Genomic DNA, 16,903 nt, shown 5'->3' on the forward strand with positions numbered 1-16,903 from the left:
CCTCACAACGTTACTCCAGTATATAGAGGGTACTGGTAAAGAGGTTATTGCTGTAATTAATTACAAACACAAAAGATGCAACGAAGGCTTTTCAGTTTAATCTGACAAAAACAACCTTGTTGCCGTTTCTATTTGAACCAATAAATCTTGCCATACACTAAATATATGTATACTATTTATCTTGAAACATTACAGGCATACATGATCCTGTTACAGCTGAGAAGCATATCAAAATTTCTCAAAACAAAAACACTAACACGCTCAAAAAATAACTTACCAATGGCAACTCTTTACAAAAATGTTCAGCAGAGAACATTATAAATACTTAATTACACTAATATTAGCTCTCACGCTTTGCAACCAATAAAAAGTTCACCTTCTTTATAACAACTACAAAATTAAATACGTGGCAATCTTTCTAAATACGTTTTTTGTTTCTGTTTTTTTTTTTAAGTTAAAAACGACTATCACGCTATACTCAACAAAGATGAAACCTTTTGGCTCTAAATAAGTGCAACCTTAATAACTTAAAGATATTGAAACGTGTTCAAGTGTAATTCATTACAACACTAAACTTTTTTCTCTTTTTTTTTCAATCATATATAAAAACAGCTTTTTTTCTTTTACCTTTTTATACAATTACAGTTAAAAGATGCTATATCAACTTACAAGACTGAGAAAGGTATTGCTTGCATTTCAAAAATTGAAAAATTAGAAACACTCTTGACAGCAAAACTATATACAAATATTTTGTGCCGTTTGTGGTGCCCAATAAATTAGACTCCAGTTTAATAAAAAGACAAGTAGAAAAAAGTTAATCATTGAAGTAGAAGTCCTTGTGTGCAAATGACACAAATAGTATGTTTATAAAAAATCAAGGTCAAATTGGAAAAACCAGGAAAAACAGATAAAAAGAATTTTTCTCCTACTGTCCGAGGACCAGCCTTTGAGAGAGCAGACTTTCTCTGATGTTTTTAAATAAAACATGTAGTGTAGAAGACACAAAATGTAAAGTTCAAAAGATGTAGTCATTTGCGCAAAAGTCTGTGGCAATAGCCAGTGAAAGCACATGAATTTTATAACAATCAAAAAGCCCTAAATAAACTAAGAAACTAAAATAATTCAAAACAAAGATACTGTCAAAAACTGAATGATCATCCGTATAAGCAAACCATGTCGGTGATGGAAATGAGAATGTAACAAATAAAAGAACAGTATGCATTTAAATAAATATGTATGTTGGAAAATATAAAATGAGTCCATACTGTGGAGTTTGAACTAGAACTTTGTCAAGGACATGAATTCTTTATGTCTCACTACATATTCCGCTGCATGTTCAGCTAAAACAAAGCTATTAATTATACTTGCATGATGATCAAAACATAATACACTGTTTTTCAAACATCTCTGTCATGGTTGCTTAAACTTGCAAATCACTCAATACAAATGTGCAGTAAATGCTAAAACTGGAAGTCAGTGACAGTCAAGCAAAAGCAAATATTACCTTTTTGTTGAATTAACAATAAGATTACATCAAAAATATTGTTGAGTAACATTGTAATCCCCAGCTCAACCATTAGCATGACTAACTTACGATGAAAACCATTGCAAGAAAATATTTTGTATTACATGTGAATTTTTACCTAAAGACTGTCTATAAAATAATCAAATAGAAGAAATAGAACACTCTAAACATTCAACAGATGCACTTCAAATTACCAAATTCATGTGATACGACTGCACCCAAAGAAAAAACAACCAAACATAAGCACAGACAATTGCCTGTGAGTCAGGCACAATGCAGTCTGGTTACTCATTTGCATAAAGTGTTGCTGCTTGCCACTGGAGAATCACTGAGTAGTTCCACTCTTGCTTGTTCGTGTCAGTGGTCTGAAACAAATTATAAAAGAGTGTTTATGAACAGCTGTCTGATCTCACAGCCAAACACTTGTGTTTTTTTCAACCCTTTTTAACCCATTGACACCTGTGCACTTCTGATGTCATCACTACTGCCCAAAAAAGGCATCACTCATACTCAATCTCTGCAGAGGAAAAGATCTTTCCAGTGATACCCAAAGCAGAGCTTGAACTGCGTTTTAAAATGCTTACAAATTTGAGTGAAAAACTCAGAGGAAAATTTTCCTCTTCTTTCCTTGGTTACTCCATGGTAAAAATTTCCCATCTTGTTTATGCTTTCTCAGGAGTTCTTGAACTCAAAGCAAGCCTGGTATAAGGCTGGCCAACAACAACTGCAGCAAAAAAGATTAGAAATTGGGGAAAGGGAAGTGCAAGTGGAAAGAGGTACATGAAGGGCCGTAGGCAGGGTATGATGGGTGTGTCCGCACCCACCCACGGGCCACAAAGGTCTGCCTAACTGGGGAGTGAGGGTAAAAATTACTCTCAGAATGCAGGGAATGTGGACTTAAACAACTTGATTTTTCAAAATTTCCTGTGGGATAATAACCCTGGACCCCCAAAGACGCTTGCGCCTCTGGCCCTTGTACCCACCTATGCAAGATCCTGCCAAAGGCCTTGACATGTAGGTCAAAATCTCAAAATTTTGACTTGTGCATATGCCAGAACAAAAAATTAATGTCATAAAATGCAATGCCAGTGGAAGGCAAGGCATGCTTTAATATTGCAAATAGAGGTGGCTGTTTTGAATGGCTTGGATCTAATTTAGCTCATAACTGACCAGAAAATCTCAAAAATTCCTTATATGCAGTTCTTTCCCACAAAAACTTCAGGCATCAATGGGTACATATAATACAAACAGAGTTGCTGAGGCATTTGGTGTGCTTAAGAGTCATTAAACTCATCAACAATAGATGAGCTTGGGGATGGTGCCTGGAAAGATGGTGAAGCCTCGAGCACAAAGCCGAGAGCGTAGGGTAACCATGACAACCCTGTGAGCGGCAACCACCAGGCACCATCACACTGCATACACAGTGGAACCATGATACTTACCTCATACTAACCAGAGAGGGAGGGAGGGCAGGGAGAAGACGCCAAAGACAGTCGAACGGCAAAGGCGCACGTGAAAATGAGCTGACCACAGAAGCCGAGCTGTAAAACCACGCGACCCCCAGCAGATCCCCCCCTCCCACTACACATGACCAAAACACGGGTAGGCTGCTGACCAGCATTGTTTCGCGTTTAACTTAGCTTAAATTACATTCAACCACATTAAAAGGGCCAGCAGTGACAAAGAAAAGACATACTGCAAGCCACCTTTAAAAAAACAAAATTTGCACATAAAACTTGCTTAGAAAAATATAAAAAGTTTCACTACCTGTGCTGACGATAACCCTCAATTGAGTGATGCCACAACCAACATGAATGACAGTAATACTTGAAACAGGATTCTTCACGACAGAAGAAAGGACCAGATGTAGTATGGCAAATGTCACACATGGAGTCCTCTAAATATGGGTCAACTTGGACCTGAATTCCAGGAAAGAATCAAATGAGCAATTAAAAAAATCCACCGTCTTTTTCAAGATGGTGACTTAATAAAATTTGACATGTGCATGTCACAAGGCTTAATCCAGCCAGGACTGGTTCAATTACTTTTGTATAGTAATAATTTTTTGTAGCAACTGCCAATATTACATTTATAATTAATGTAATATATTGGCAATTATTATTGACAAGCATAATTTCTGTTTCAACTCTACAATAAAAAGTTTGAAACACAGCAAAAAAATGAGCACAGAAATAGTAAAAAAGATTGCTTCTAGCTCACCTTTTTAACAAATTTTGGTGTCTCTATTTCAATGAATCCTGAACGTACAGCTTCCAGGAAGCTCTTCTGGTTGTTAAATGTAATGCGACCAGAACCTGGGATGACGAAACATTTAAAATTATGGTTTTTGTTTGTTTAATACGGCCTTATGTGCCCAAGGCACAAAGAGGATTTAGTGAGTGATGTTTAATGTTACTTGCTTACATATTCAGCAGTTAACTCACCTATAGGATAGCGGTGTTTATCAGTGTCAATACCAGCATAGACAACTCCTCCAAACAGGTCGTTCATAATATAGGCCAGACCCTCTGAAATATGAAAAATTAACAAATCAACCATATTCCAATAAACAGGGTTTACAAGTGTTAAGCTGTGTGTACATTACACAGCTATTATTAATTGTTGCATATTTTCAAAACCACAACCTCAATCTGTGGCATTTTATGGTACAGTAACTATACATGAACAAAACACAACAGTACAGTAACTACACATGAACAAAACACAATGACCCTGACCGATGCTGGAGCCAGGAATGAGGATGATAACTATTTTTCATCAGAAATCCATGGTTTGTCAAAGCTTATTACTTTAATAACATACCTGCATTCAGCATGCCATGCAGTCCACCCACAAACACAGTCCAACTTGTGTCCAATCTTTGATGAGGACCACGCACATAGTTGGTATCTGACAGGACCCATGGAATCACCTGCACCTAACAATGTGAACAGACCGGACAGAACTGCTAGTAACATCATGTACTGGGTGTTTTGTCGGAAATGATAAGACAAGAATCAAATAATAACTTATTGTGAGATCACATCACTTATGACGTAACAAACCTGTAATTTCTCTAATAAAGAAGATCTGATCTACATTTCGCCTAGCCGCAAATGCAACAGAGACGCCAATGGGTAAATATTACTTCTCTCTTACTTCAATGTTAATTTTTGATGGATTTATCACTAACTGATACTTATTTTCATACAGACTTCGAATTTTACTTGTACAAGAATTAAACATTGTGACAATAAACGAAAGTGAACAATTTGAAGCCTTGGTGAAACACGCGACTGGGCGAAACACTGGGTACTTGTTCTTTTCCTGACAAGTTGTAAATTCATTAAACAACTCTAATGTTATACATTTCTGGGATAACAGATGTATGAAGTTTTTACTAACACAATCAAGTAAGACTTCCCATGACAGCAGACAATTAACTGGTTCACATTCAAGGTTCAGTCTTTTTTTCTGGGTATTATCAAGTTGCTTCTCCATAGACCCTTTCTGTTTCACAGACCCTTTCTGTTTCACTGCCTTTCTTAAGTTTTTGAAAAACAAGCTCGGGATAGACAAACAGAAGATTCGAGACCTAGTTACTTTATAGTTTATTTTACCTAGTTACTTTATCTCTGTAAGTTGTCTTTTTTTGTATTCTGTTTTATTTTATTGTTTGTAAAAAAATTGTCTATTGTAAAATATTTTGTCAATTATTAAATAAAAAAATGCATTAAAAAAAAAAAAAGTTGCTTCTCCATTCTCCAATATCAACAATATTGAATGTTTATACACTGATTTCACAAATGGCGGACGCGCAGAAAAGAACTGGAACTGAAGCATGAAAACGAGGCGTTTTAGGATAAACAACTTTCGTGTTACAAGGGAAAAAGTGAAAATTTGCAGGAGTTTTGATGCTTTCCTCCGTTAAATGGGGGTATTAGATCGTTTTCTAGGTTGATTTCGAGATAACCGAGTTCGAAATAAGTTCGCGGCCTAATATTTGTCATTTTGTTTCGGGTTGTAAGCAAAACCCTGGGCTGGACATGGCTTGAAATATTGAAATACGGCGGGTCGCCAAAGACTTTAACTGCTTGGAACATCAAGAAAGCTCCAGTATTCAGTCGAGTGTACACATTTTCTTGAGGATTTTGGTGAGTCATTAATGGTCTGCCATTTGTGAAATCGGTGTATTTATGCTGCTCAAGGCTAGGAAAAATGTGTCTAGTTGTCCAGGACAAGTAGATTTTTCTGCCAGACAAGTAACTTTTAATGTTGACAACTACTCCCCACCCAGATGGGATGCTAGTACATTGCAGTGTTACCCTCCCCCCCCCCCAGCATAAGTTCGCCAGTACCCATTTATACACCTGGGTGGAGAGAGGCACTATGAGAGTAATGTGTCTTGCCCAAGAACACAATCCAATGACCGAGGCCAGGCTCAAAGAGTCCCGCGTGCTAACCAATAGGCCACCGCGCCTCCCATGTATACCTTTACTTTTATTTTACTTGAGCTAGTTACCTCTTTGCATCTCATACGTCTGCTGGAGATCTTGAAGTACCAGTCTCCACCATTACAGAAATCATGAGTGCAGGAAGCCAGTAAGGCTTTGACTGATTTCTCAGAATCAAAGATCAGATAAACATATCCTGAAATGTTAATTACACATCAAAAAATAGAACTTTAGTGTTTGCAAAGTGTCAAAGATAAATAATTGAAACCTCAACCAGCACAAGATGGTTCAAACTCTAATAAAAAAACGGAAAAAAAATGGAAGAGAAATATCTCAAGTTACCTTTAGGAGGGTGATGCAAATGCCGGCCATCAGCCTTTCCAGGCCATTCCACTTTGACTGTGCCAAAAGGTTTAAAGGACATGACAAGAGATGCTAAGGGTTTAAGAAAGTACAATGTTTTCAAACTATTGACAACAAAATGCTTGAATAAGAAGATGGAACTATAATATGACTGTAATCAGTTAAAATTTGAAAATCAATATATAATAATTATGTACATGATTGCAATATTAGTTAAGTTACCTTCTGTTATATCCCAAGGAACACCTCCAAGAAAAACTTTAGTTGAGTAGCTTGGATTCTTGTAGTTACGGCGAGGTAGCTGTCCTGACCACTTTTTCATATTCCCTTTATTGTAATCTGCACCTTGTCACAATCAAAGAAAGTTAAGCCTGCAGCTACAAGGCTATTTATTTTGAGTTAGCTTCATTAAATTCTCAGCTGTTTGACATACAAATGAGGCAATAAGGGTCATTCTGCATCGATTTAATCAATGTGTTGACCCTTTTGTCTCTAAACGAAAGAAAATATTGTCACAGGCTCAACTGTGTAAATAACAGCTACTACACAAATTTAAAGTTCAAGTTTATAGGTTGTTCACAGTACGATTACACTAGTCTGTGATTAGCAAGAATTTTGATTCAGTGGTTTTCTGTTTATAATTTCTTACGTCCAGTTTTGACGTCAACTCACATCAATGGCAATGAAAGGCACAGTTTGCACCAATAGGTACGAAGTACACAGAAGCCACAAGATGAATCATCTTTTCACACTAAAATAGCTTGTCAACTGATGTAATGAGTTACATATAATTTTGGTTCCCCAGGTGTTCTTGATCAACATCTAATCCTGGCTCAGTGTAAGTGAACATTTTAAAACCCAGAGCTCCAGTGATGGTATCAACAAGCAATGGCTACAACACCACCAAACTGCAAAAGGTTTCTAAGAGCCATTATTTTACATTATAAACTAAGTTACCTGGTAATAGCTGTGCAAGCCCTGGTGGCTGCATGTAATCTAGTCCTGTTGGATCATTCCACATTCCAAACAAGGGATTAACACCAGTCCACCGAGGATCAGTAAACAGGCTTCCCATTGTCGGCATCTCAGCTGGCTGCAGCGCTGCAGGAGGTATCCCAATCTGTCTTGGCTGACAACGAGGGAACACAGAGCTGCGGTATGAAGGCCTCATAGGACTAATGCCAGATTCTGAGTCCACTGGGGAAACAGGAGAAAAAGGGAATGCTCCAAATGGGGAGAATGCACCAATAGGAGAAGAGGGAATACTGTCAGGAGGAGTATGTATTCCAAAATGAGCACCGCTAGCCATGAAATTACCCTGAAATAAACAAAACCAAACCTTTCTCATTAGCTTTGCAAGTATATAAAGTTTCAGAGCTTTAAGGTGCAATTAACTGGTTCATGCTAATTGTTAAAAAATTTAAGGGGGCTTTGAACCCCTTCTGGAAATTTTTTCAACTTTGCAAAATAGTATCAACATGCTAATCACAATTCAGAAATAAAAAATAAGGGTCACAAAGATAATTTTTGTGTTATTGTTGCTATGGTGACATGTAATGTCATGAAGATAACCACAACTTGGTCAAAAAAACATCTGGCCAAGTGATTTTAAGAACTGCAAAAAAAAAAGACAGTTGTCATTATTATTTTTGTTCTTTGCAAAAAGGACTGCGAGTCACCTTGGGTGAGTGGGTGAGTGCTTATTTCCAATTTTTATTATTGTGGGGAGATCGAAGTATAAGTGCCAAAAACTGTTGCCAGCCACCCTAAGTCTGTGAGGGGAAATTTATCTTTCTTCTCCTTGGTAAGGAAACTGCTTTACAGAATTATTTTGGACAACAACTTTTATTTTAATGTACATTAATTAACAATAAGGCAAGATTTCCGCACAGGACCCTACATTAATTATGCATACAATTTTCTGACTGATTCGTTCTTTTCATGATTGCTGTTTTTGTATAGTGATAGTATGAAATAGTTGCATACATAATTAATGTAGGGTCCTGTGCGGAAATCTTTCCAACAATAATATAAAATTATGAATAAGACCCCTGTGTCATCAAAAAATTAACCGGAGACACTTGCCCTAAATCTGTACTACAAGTCTATCATGTCTGCCTGTAAATTGTTATTGCATTAGTTATCCAATAAAAACAGCAGATCCATTCTTGTCCTCTTAAACATGGAAAGAAAGTTTTTGCAATGTTTGCAGAACGTTTTTGGCAAATTGTCAGCGAATCGATGAGCGCATGACGAATAAATTGGAGATAAACTTACAGCATAGAATAACCGTTCTGACGTTGGTGACTTGTTTTAAGGCAAGTATTAAACTCAATCAACTACAATAGAAAATTAATTTTAGATGGCATCGCCACAATTATAATACTGCTCACATTATTTATTCCCACATAGATCGAAGTACTGCATAAAAGGGTTTTCCATTGACATACCGAAACGAAACAAAGCAGACAACAAACAGACGCAAGGTCGAAAAACAGGGCACAAAAGTGATTAAGATCGGATTCACCTAACGCTTTCAATTAGTACAAAATGCTTACCATAAAAAGTTCGCCAGCCCTTTCATCCATATGCAGGGGGCTTGGAGATCTTGAGTCCGGCGGTGTAGGCTGAAAACCTGGATAGCCGAGAAAGGGTCCACAGGCTGGTTGTGGAACTGGCTGAGGGGAAAAGAGACTTTTCCCAGCCGAGTCTGCAAAACAACAAAACGAGAAAACAGCTTCGCGTCACGCCTTTCCGTTAATTGCCATGATTTTGCAGCTTTGTACTAATTTGTACTCGAAGAACTCGAATGAGCTCTGGAAAAATTACTTACTGGGATCCAGAGCTGAGTCCAGCAACGCATTGATTCGAGTCATGATGGAAGTTTTGTCCTCTGGTGCATTCTGCAAGGAAAGAAAATACGTTGACGATGCATTGAGCGCGAGTGAAAAAAAAATTCTTGAAATAACTAGACCACAATTGTTGACCTCAGCGTCTGACACACGGCGATTGTTACCTTTGTAAATTTATTTATCTCGACCAACGTGCACAAAAACAACTTAAAAACATTGAGCTTATTCAGTCGAAGTTCATTTCTGCACTTGATATTTGGGATGACGACAAGCTATAAGACAGTGATTTTGTGTTGAAAGTAAAATGCTGGCGTTCTGCTTTTCACTGGTCTAAGAAAAACAACTTCATCGACAACACTTTGAGCCGGAAAAATATTCCTTCCTTCGGCACCTGGACCGATGACAATTGCCTAGGCAATTCTTGACAAACAGCTAGGAAGCGTCTCCTTTAGCTGCGTCCAAAATTCAACAATGAAAAAATAATAACATTTCAAGATTCAAGCTCACCTCCTTACTCATGGCTGAAAGTGAAAGCGTCCCGAACTTGCAAAGCTCCTCATTCTCGTCTCTCATGGCCGCTGTATTTGTATCATTTCGGTTTAGAAGCTTGATGCACGTGGAATCTGTGGATTCTCGTGCAAATCACCTCATTGGTCAGTCAATATTGCCATTGTTTTATGACCAATCGGATCGTCGTACACAAGTAAGCGCTAACTTCCTCTTATTATCACTTCCGGTTAATTTTTCTCGTGTGATCGTTCAATAACAGCAATTCGGCGGTATTTGCTGTTGTGGAATAATTGGAACTTCGCACCCGATTTAATGCTTTTAGTTCTTGCAACATCTGCGGTAATATAATTATGAAAAGGCGCATGTACCACCACGAAGAAAAAATTCAGTCTATTTTCGCTGCGAGAATACATTCCAAGGTGTCTATGATAATTTTTTTTATTCTCTTTTTGTATTGTATGCGATGTGAGTGCGAACGAACTGTACATCATCACGAGACTACAAAACAACAACGTTGTTGATACTTTTACAACAGGCAGTAGAAATAAAATAAAGGAAATTTTTTATACAGAATGCGTGGACGCAATGAAAAACTAGAAATACATGTACAGACTTGTCGAATTTTAAAATCTTGACTCGCTCAAGTTTATTTGAGGGATGCGGTTTTCCATACAGTGTCCATACAATTGTTGTCTCCGATGAATTTTGCGGAGTCGTTGTTTATAAAGACAAATGCATGGAAATATAAAACCGCCATTACACGGTTCCTAGCCCAGCTACACATCTCAGATTTGATCAATTAAAGCTTTAAAGCTTTCGTCATATATCACAGCCAGGGAATATCACATAAATCAAACTTTACGACTGAAATTGTTTCACTTTGTGTTCACTGTATTTCACGCCATATTTGCAAAACAAAACGGGAATTGGACATCAGTGGGTGTGTTGTTTGTTCATATACCGACTGACAACTATGAACTTTCTCACGACGGAATTGATCAATAGCCTGCTATGACAGGTAATTGTAATGACCGGTTATTCGAATTATTTCACTGCAGTTCAACAACATATAGGTGGCGGAAATAACAGCATGCACACCTGTTACAAACAGTACAGGAGACACACAAGTATCCCTGACCACGAGAAATGAAATAACGTACCACAAATATTGAACTTTTTATTTACAGACTTATAAGCAGGTCACCCGCACATGCTATTTTCTCCACGTCAAAGTGGGCTCCAAAACCAAAATGGCGGCGCTAGGTACACTGTAAAGGCCACAGACAGGCAGAATCACTTCCCGGAATAAGAGGAAGTGAAAAATTGGCCAAAATTTTCTAAACTTTTTTCTTTTCAAGCCATCCCAATAAAATGTTTCGTTTCCCATTGCCCCGTCTCTTGTGATGGTGGGTCGGTCGGTCAGGCAAAAAAAAAAAAGAATGAACACTTTAAAGGGTCTGGTTTCATTTAAGAAGCGAGGAGATGCAGAACCGATAGATTTTGTTTCAGTCGATCTCGCTGAAAATGTTGGAACAATCGTTAATGCCCTTGGCGCGAAACAGCCATTGAAAACTTTTATATCGATGTTAATTAAAGACAAGGACATCACATTATACCAATTGCTGTTGATAAAACAAGATCGTGTGCTTGTAAATTAAAGTACTTGCCTCTTTGACTAGTGAATCTGGAACTTTTTTTTATTTCTCGAAAAATATGGGTCGGTCGGGCGATGGGAAACGAAACATTTTATTGGGATGGCCTAAATAGTTTGAAATTTAAAAAAATGCCAGTATCATAAGTAAGTTAAACAATAGATGTTTCCCCAACGGCTTTCTATTATTTTGGCTACTGTTTTCTCTAATTAAACATGCATAGAACTGAATGCATATCGGAGAGATATCGGAGACAGGGTGCCCACCATTTGAGTTTTGTTGTACGAACGCCCAGTTCGATAGCTTAGAAGTAAAAAAGACATGTCATGATGACGAATCGAAGAATTTCGATTCATCAATGTACATGTGTGCGCTATTTAGTATTTGGCTGTTTAGTGGCGAGGCGCGCTGGTTAGCGGCGCGTTGACCATAAACCGAAACAAAATATATTCCTTCTGTACCATATTACGTAATTTTCTATTGACAACGTCCTCTAACGCAGCTTTGAAAGACCTCTCAGGAGATTTGCAGCTGCCATTATTTATTACCGCACATCCTTGTTTTTCGCGCGCCAACCTTCAGGGTTCATATTATTCCCGCGTAACAGGTTCACAGAAACGTTTTCAATGTTTCGACCGAAACTAATTAGAGCACCGAGTTTCTTAGAGCTCTTCTCTCCGTGATACGCAAATAGTAACAGCAGCTTGGGTATCGATAATACTCTTTGTGAACTGTAGGCAAGTCTAGGTCCATAAAAAAGCAAAGATTCCAATGACGGACAATAATCGCAATTGCCAACGACCAATCACAGCAAATACAATTATAACGGAATGAACCAATCAGAACACGAGGAAAAATATACAGTCTGTGCCCAGCGCGGGAAAATGCGCGTGTGAACCAATCAGAACACGAGAAAAAATATGCAGTCTGTGCCCAGCGCGGGAAAACACACGTGTGAACCAATCAGAACACGAGAAAAAATATGCAGACTGTGCCCAGCGCGGGAAAACACACGTGAACCAATCAGAACACGAGAAAAAATATGCAGTCTGTGCCCAGCGCGGGAAAATGCGCGTGCGAACCAATCAGAACACGAGAAAAAATATGCAGTCTGTGCCCAGCGCGGGAAAACACACGTGTGAACCAATCAGAACACGAGAAAAAATATGCAGTCTGTGCCCAGCGCGGGAAAACGCATGTGATAAGATATTCTATTCTAAGGTTGGTGATCCCACATATAAACTTGAGTTACAACATTTGTCTTGTTCAATGGTGAGAAAACTCCAGTTTAAATCACAAGGTGATCAGAAGGTGTCCGGTTGAAAAATAAAACATCATGCGACTACAAGCTCAAAACTCCACCAATCTTTTAACCATTATTTGAAGCAAACAAACTAACAAAAACTTGTACATTAGTGGTCCTAGACCAGCAACAGGACTGATGTTAAGGATAAGCACGGCTGGGTAGAGTTTGTAGAGCTTAAACCAGCTTCGATAAAACAAAGCGGTTACTGCTCTACAGTTTTTCCTAGATTAGATGCTGGTGCATCCCAAGTAACCTACCACATCGCCGCTACCCATGTATTCCCCTGGGTGGAGAGAGGCATTGTGAAAGTGAAGTATCTAGCCCAAGAACACAACACAAATAGAACATAAAAACTTTCTTTGTTTTAGGAAGTCAATCAACAGGAGGAGTCCACAACTGTTTGATTGTCATCAATATTGTTTTTTTTTTTCATTGAAGGTGATATGGTGTGAGGCATAACCCGTAAATCAAAATCTTTTGGAATGATCAAATACGATTAACATCCAACATATAATAGGTTCAGATCGGAATATTTCAATGTTTATTCACAGCATAATCAACCAGATAATTAACAAGGCTACAGTATTGCTAGATATGGGGAAGAGATAGTGGTATGTATGTACATAAGGGGCATCATTACTCATTCCTTCGTTACTTGTAAACTGCACCATAAGCAGTCTGGCAAAAGTCCCCTAACCAGTGTTGTAAATTATCCCTAAAAAGCCCTGAGGGGAGTGGATGATTACATATATTACAGTTTATCCTAAGCTTGTGTGATGGATGGCTACGTAACGTGATGGATGGTTATCACATTTACTGGTATTAAAACATGGGTTTTCGTGTATTACACACACTTACTCCGACCAACCAAAATAAAAATGTTTTGAGCCAGTCATATTGAACGTAATATCCAAACTGTACTGTAAATACAATTAACATAGAGAGAGAGAGCATGGAATTAGTGCTTTATAATAAGCTTACTTTTTTGGCAGGTCAATTTTTAAAACTGTTATAAAATACAGTGTATGTTGTCTAAATACTTTTCCTTAAAGACCTCAAAATATGCTTGAAAAATGACGATATACGTGTGACAGCGCTTTTAACTTGTAACTCAATAATAAATGTGCACTGTTACAAAGATAAAACTCTTGGATTCCTTTTTTCTTTTTTTTAAGAGGCAGACATAATACGTAGCAGTAACCCATAGGTTTCTGTTAGTAGTAAAGACTGACTCAGAGGTACAGAAGTTATATGTAATTTTCTATGGATACTTAGCTTGTACGTAAAACAATAGTACAATTAGTTTATATGTGAGGCTGATGATTCAGCATAAGGGTCAGGGTTGGTGGATCTTATTTAAATTTGCTGGCTGTTAAGTCATTCCTTTACACACAACTGCATTCATAAGCTGAGGAAATTTTGTTGTTTTCTTACACACAACTACATTCATCGGCCGAGGATATTTGTCTGGCTTCTCAGACAGCAATGATTACTGTTCATTACTTCATACCACTGAATGAAAGCCACAGCCCACTGAAGTTATTGAATAACTGACCTACCCATGCCATAGAGGCTTACATTTCTCCATCACAGTGTTAGTTGGGCTTTCACTTTGTTCTTTTGATGGCAACTGCAGCCAAGTCAGTTAAGCAAGGCTATATGTATTGTGTGTGCTTCATATAGATTTTACTGACTTTTCTTTGTTGCTGTTGTGTTGTTTTCATTTCTTGCTATCCACCTGGGAAACTCTTGTTCAACCATTTTCCAGTAACTCTCCTGGAATGTGACAAAAGTAACATGAGTTCTTTAACAAGTCTGGCTATAATATTATAATCTCCTTGAGAAGGAGAATCATGCATTATTTTCTGCCTTCCCCTGTATGATTAGGCAAGATGTCTGGGTATGATGCTGCCTTCCTTGGCTTATGCTTTTTACCCAGATCATTAATTGGGGATAAAATTGTGAGAAAAAAAGATGCTTAGTTCTAACTAGACCCACCTGAAGACCGATAAACTCAGCATCCTTAGAAGCCCTATGTGCTTTCTTTTCTAATCCACTTTGAAGTGCTTCCAACTCCTGGTGAGCAAAATTTAAAAATACATTGAATAACACATTTATCCCGATTTTATCTGTCCAAAGAAGAAATTTCATCAACTCTTTGGATGTTAACGAATCAAACGTTCATCAAAAGTCTTGGTCGTTTCTGCCCTGAGGAATGGTAAAAAGTACAAGTAATAATAATAAAAATGCAGTTTAAGCAGTTATTACTGTGAAAAATATATACCAGTCCCTATAATCACTTTGTGAAATAGAACTTTTAAGAGTATTATTAATATTAATCATAATTTATAACGATGCCCTCTTAAAAATTTTTGTTAGAGTTGGGATAGAAGTAAATCACAAATGTAGCTAAGATTTCTGACAGGTGAGAACTACAGGCAACAGGACATAAAGCTAACAGCCAGGCATTTTTAGCCAGAATGTCTCAGCTTTTAAAATTAGGATCTGGATGCCTGTTGGACTTGTAAAGATTTTGCTCTAAATTGTTCTCATCAGCCTAATATATCTTGAACTAAAACTCTAACTTTTCAAAACTGTAAGTATACTTCTCATGATTTTTTTACCAATGAGGGGAATATCGGTAAGACAAAGACCTTTAATTGGTAGCATCAATGCATTTTAGCATGTTTGGCTTTCTACAAGGGAAGGACTAAGTTGTGACATCCCAGACAAAGGTTGAAAAGGTAACCATCTATCTATCTACCGCACACTGTACCTTGACCAACTGATCATTCCTTGCTTTAGTTCTCTGAAAATCCTCTGCTGTGATCTGGAGTTTTTTCTGTTGTGTACCCACAAGTGACTCATTTGCAGCTAGTAACATTTCACGTTTTCCAAGACTGTAAAGCAATGCATTAATTTAATACTTAAAAGTGGAGCTCCCAGAGGCCCGAAGGGTCGCAGAGCAGAGCCCCATACCCATAGAAAATTAACAGACCTATGCTTTTAGTTTTTCATGGTCATCATGGCTAGCGGCATGGCTCGCGGGCGCGTGTGATGAAGTTGCCCCAACATGTCGGCCATACTCCAGAAATAGGTTTAGGTTATGATTAACGTCAGCTTACATCTTTGATATTGGACATCCATGTCATGGTCAATTGACAGCTGTCAAAACAAGGTATCCGCTGACCAGTATCACATGACCATATTGTGGGCTCGCATATAGAGCTCATCGAGGTCGAATGTTTTTTTTGAAGTTAACCGCTGACCAAGTGATAGATTCCATTGGATCGCGGACTCAAGGGCTATATTTTCCCCTCTTATCAGTCAGTAAATTCAGATTAATAAAAAGGGCGAAGTAAATAATTGGGGAGCTTCACTTTTAGGCTTGGCTAAATCTATTCAATACAATTTTAAATTTTCAGTAATATTGCACCATACAATAAAATTTTCTAAATATAGTATCCACTAAATTATAAATTTATCCTTCAATTTAGTACCCTATAATTATAAGGACAAAGAAGTTTTTTGAGGAACTAATTTTTGTTTCTTAGACCAGTTAGGCCCAGACTAAGTTCATGATAAGTTTTGACCTTTGACTCAGTTGAGTTTGTCTGACTATATTAAGATTGACCAACACATTCTGTCCATCTGCTTCAGACGGATAGAATGTTTGCAGATCGACTGTAGGACAGACAAATCTTGTTGCGATTACGTAAGTTAATTAAAATTACAATATAGATAAAAAATCCCAGTCCCAGTTCCATTGTTTATTTTTTGTGATTCGCAGTCCCAGTAACCCTAACCCAAATCCAAATCCCAATTTCCCAGTGAAAATTTGCTCAAATCTTAGTTCCCATTTTACCCCTTCGGGCACATCTTCTATAGGAGAAACCACTAAATAAGCTTATTAATAAAGCTTACATGAAAATATCCACACCGTCTGTTTGAAAATGGCGCGCATGTTTATTAAATTATGCGCACCCGTGAGGCGAGAAATCCGCTGCCTCGTTAATTAAGGTCTTAAAATATGAAACGTCACTTACATTTCTTCATGTTTCTGGCTCAGCTGAGCTTCTCGAGCTAACCATTTGGTATATTTAGTTGAATCTTTCATTGACATGAAAACTCCTCAACCGCACCAGTTCAAACTTTACTTCATTTAATATGCAATGTATTGTCCTTTGAGAGGATCTGGAAGCTACTAATGACGTAATTATTGACCAGTCCTTCTCGACAAC

At 37.8% G+C, this 16,903-nt stretch overlaps 2 protein-coding genes across 3 annotated transcripts; both read right to left on the bottom strand.

Annotated features, from left to right (window-relative positions):
- Positions 1-76: 76 nt before the first annotated feature.
- On the bottom strand, positions 77-11,273 carry LOC144644934 (cytoplasmic polyadenylation element-binding protein 1-like). Of its 2 annotated transcripts, none has more exons than XM_078504510.1 (12): positions 9,702-11,273; positions 9,176-9,245; positions 8,901-9,052; positions 7,300-7,660; positions 6,565-6,681; positions 6,322-6,414; positions 6,048-6,175; positions 4,349-4,463; positions 3,970-4,053; positions 3,746-3,840; positions 3,293-3,444; positions 77-1,890 (listed from the first exon to the last, which is right to left on the bottom strand). In XM_078504510.1, the coding sequence occupies exons 1-12, from the start codon at positions 9,765-9,767 to the stop codon at positions 1,851-1,853; spliced, it is 1,473 nt and encodes a 490-aa protein (XP_078360636.1). In that variant the 5' UTR covers positions 9,768-11,273; the 3' UTR covers positions 77-1,850. The 2 variants fall into 2 exon arrangements, with proteins under 2 accessions (XP_078360636.1, XP_078360635.1); XM_078504509.1 differs by having other exon boundaries at positions 6,565-6,687; positions 9,702-11,264.
- Positions 11,274-11,572: 299 nt separating this feature from the next.
- Positions 11,573-16,840, bottom strand: LOC144644946 (centrosomal protein 15-like). Its single transcript, XM_078504528.1, has 4 exons — positions 16,709-16,840; positions 15,439-15,562; positions 14,661-14,738; positions 11,573-14,438 (listed from the first exon to the last, which is right to left on the bottom strand). Exons 1-4 carry the CDS (start codon positions 16,783-16,785, stop codon positions 14,349-14,351), a joined length of 369 nt encoding a protein of 122 aa, XP_078360654.1. The 5' UTR covers positions 16,786-16,840; the 3' UTR covers positions 11,573-14,348.
- Positions 16,841-16,903: the final 63 nt, after the last annotated feature.

This window comes from Oculina patagonica, chromosome 2 (genome assembly GCF_052425735.1).
Source record: "Oculina patagonica isolate OP01 chromosome 2, crgOcupat, whole genome shotgun sequence".
NCBI lineage: Eukaryota > Metazoa > Cnidaria > Anthozoa > Scleractinia > Oculinidae > Oculina > Oculina patagonica.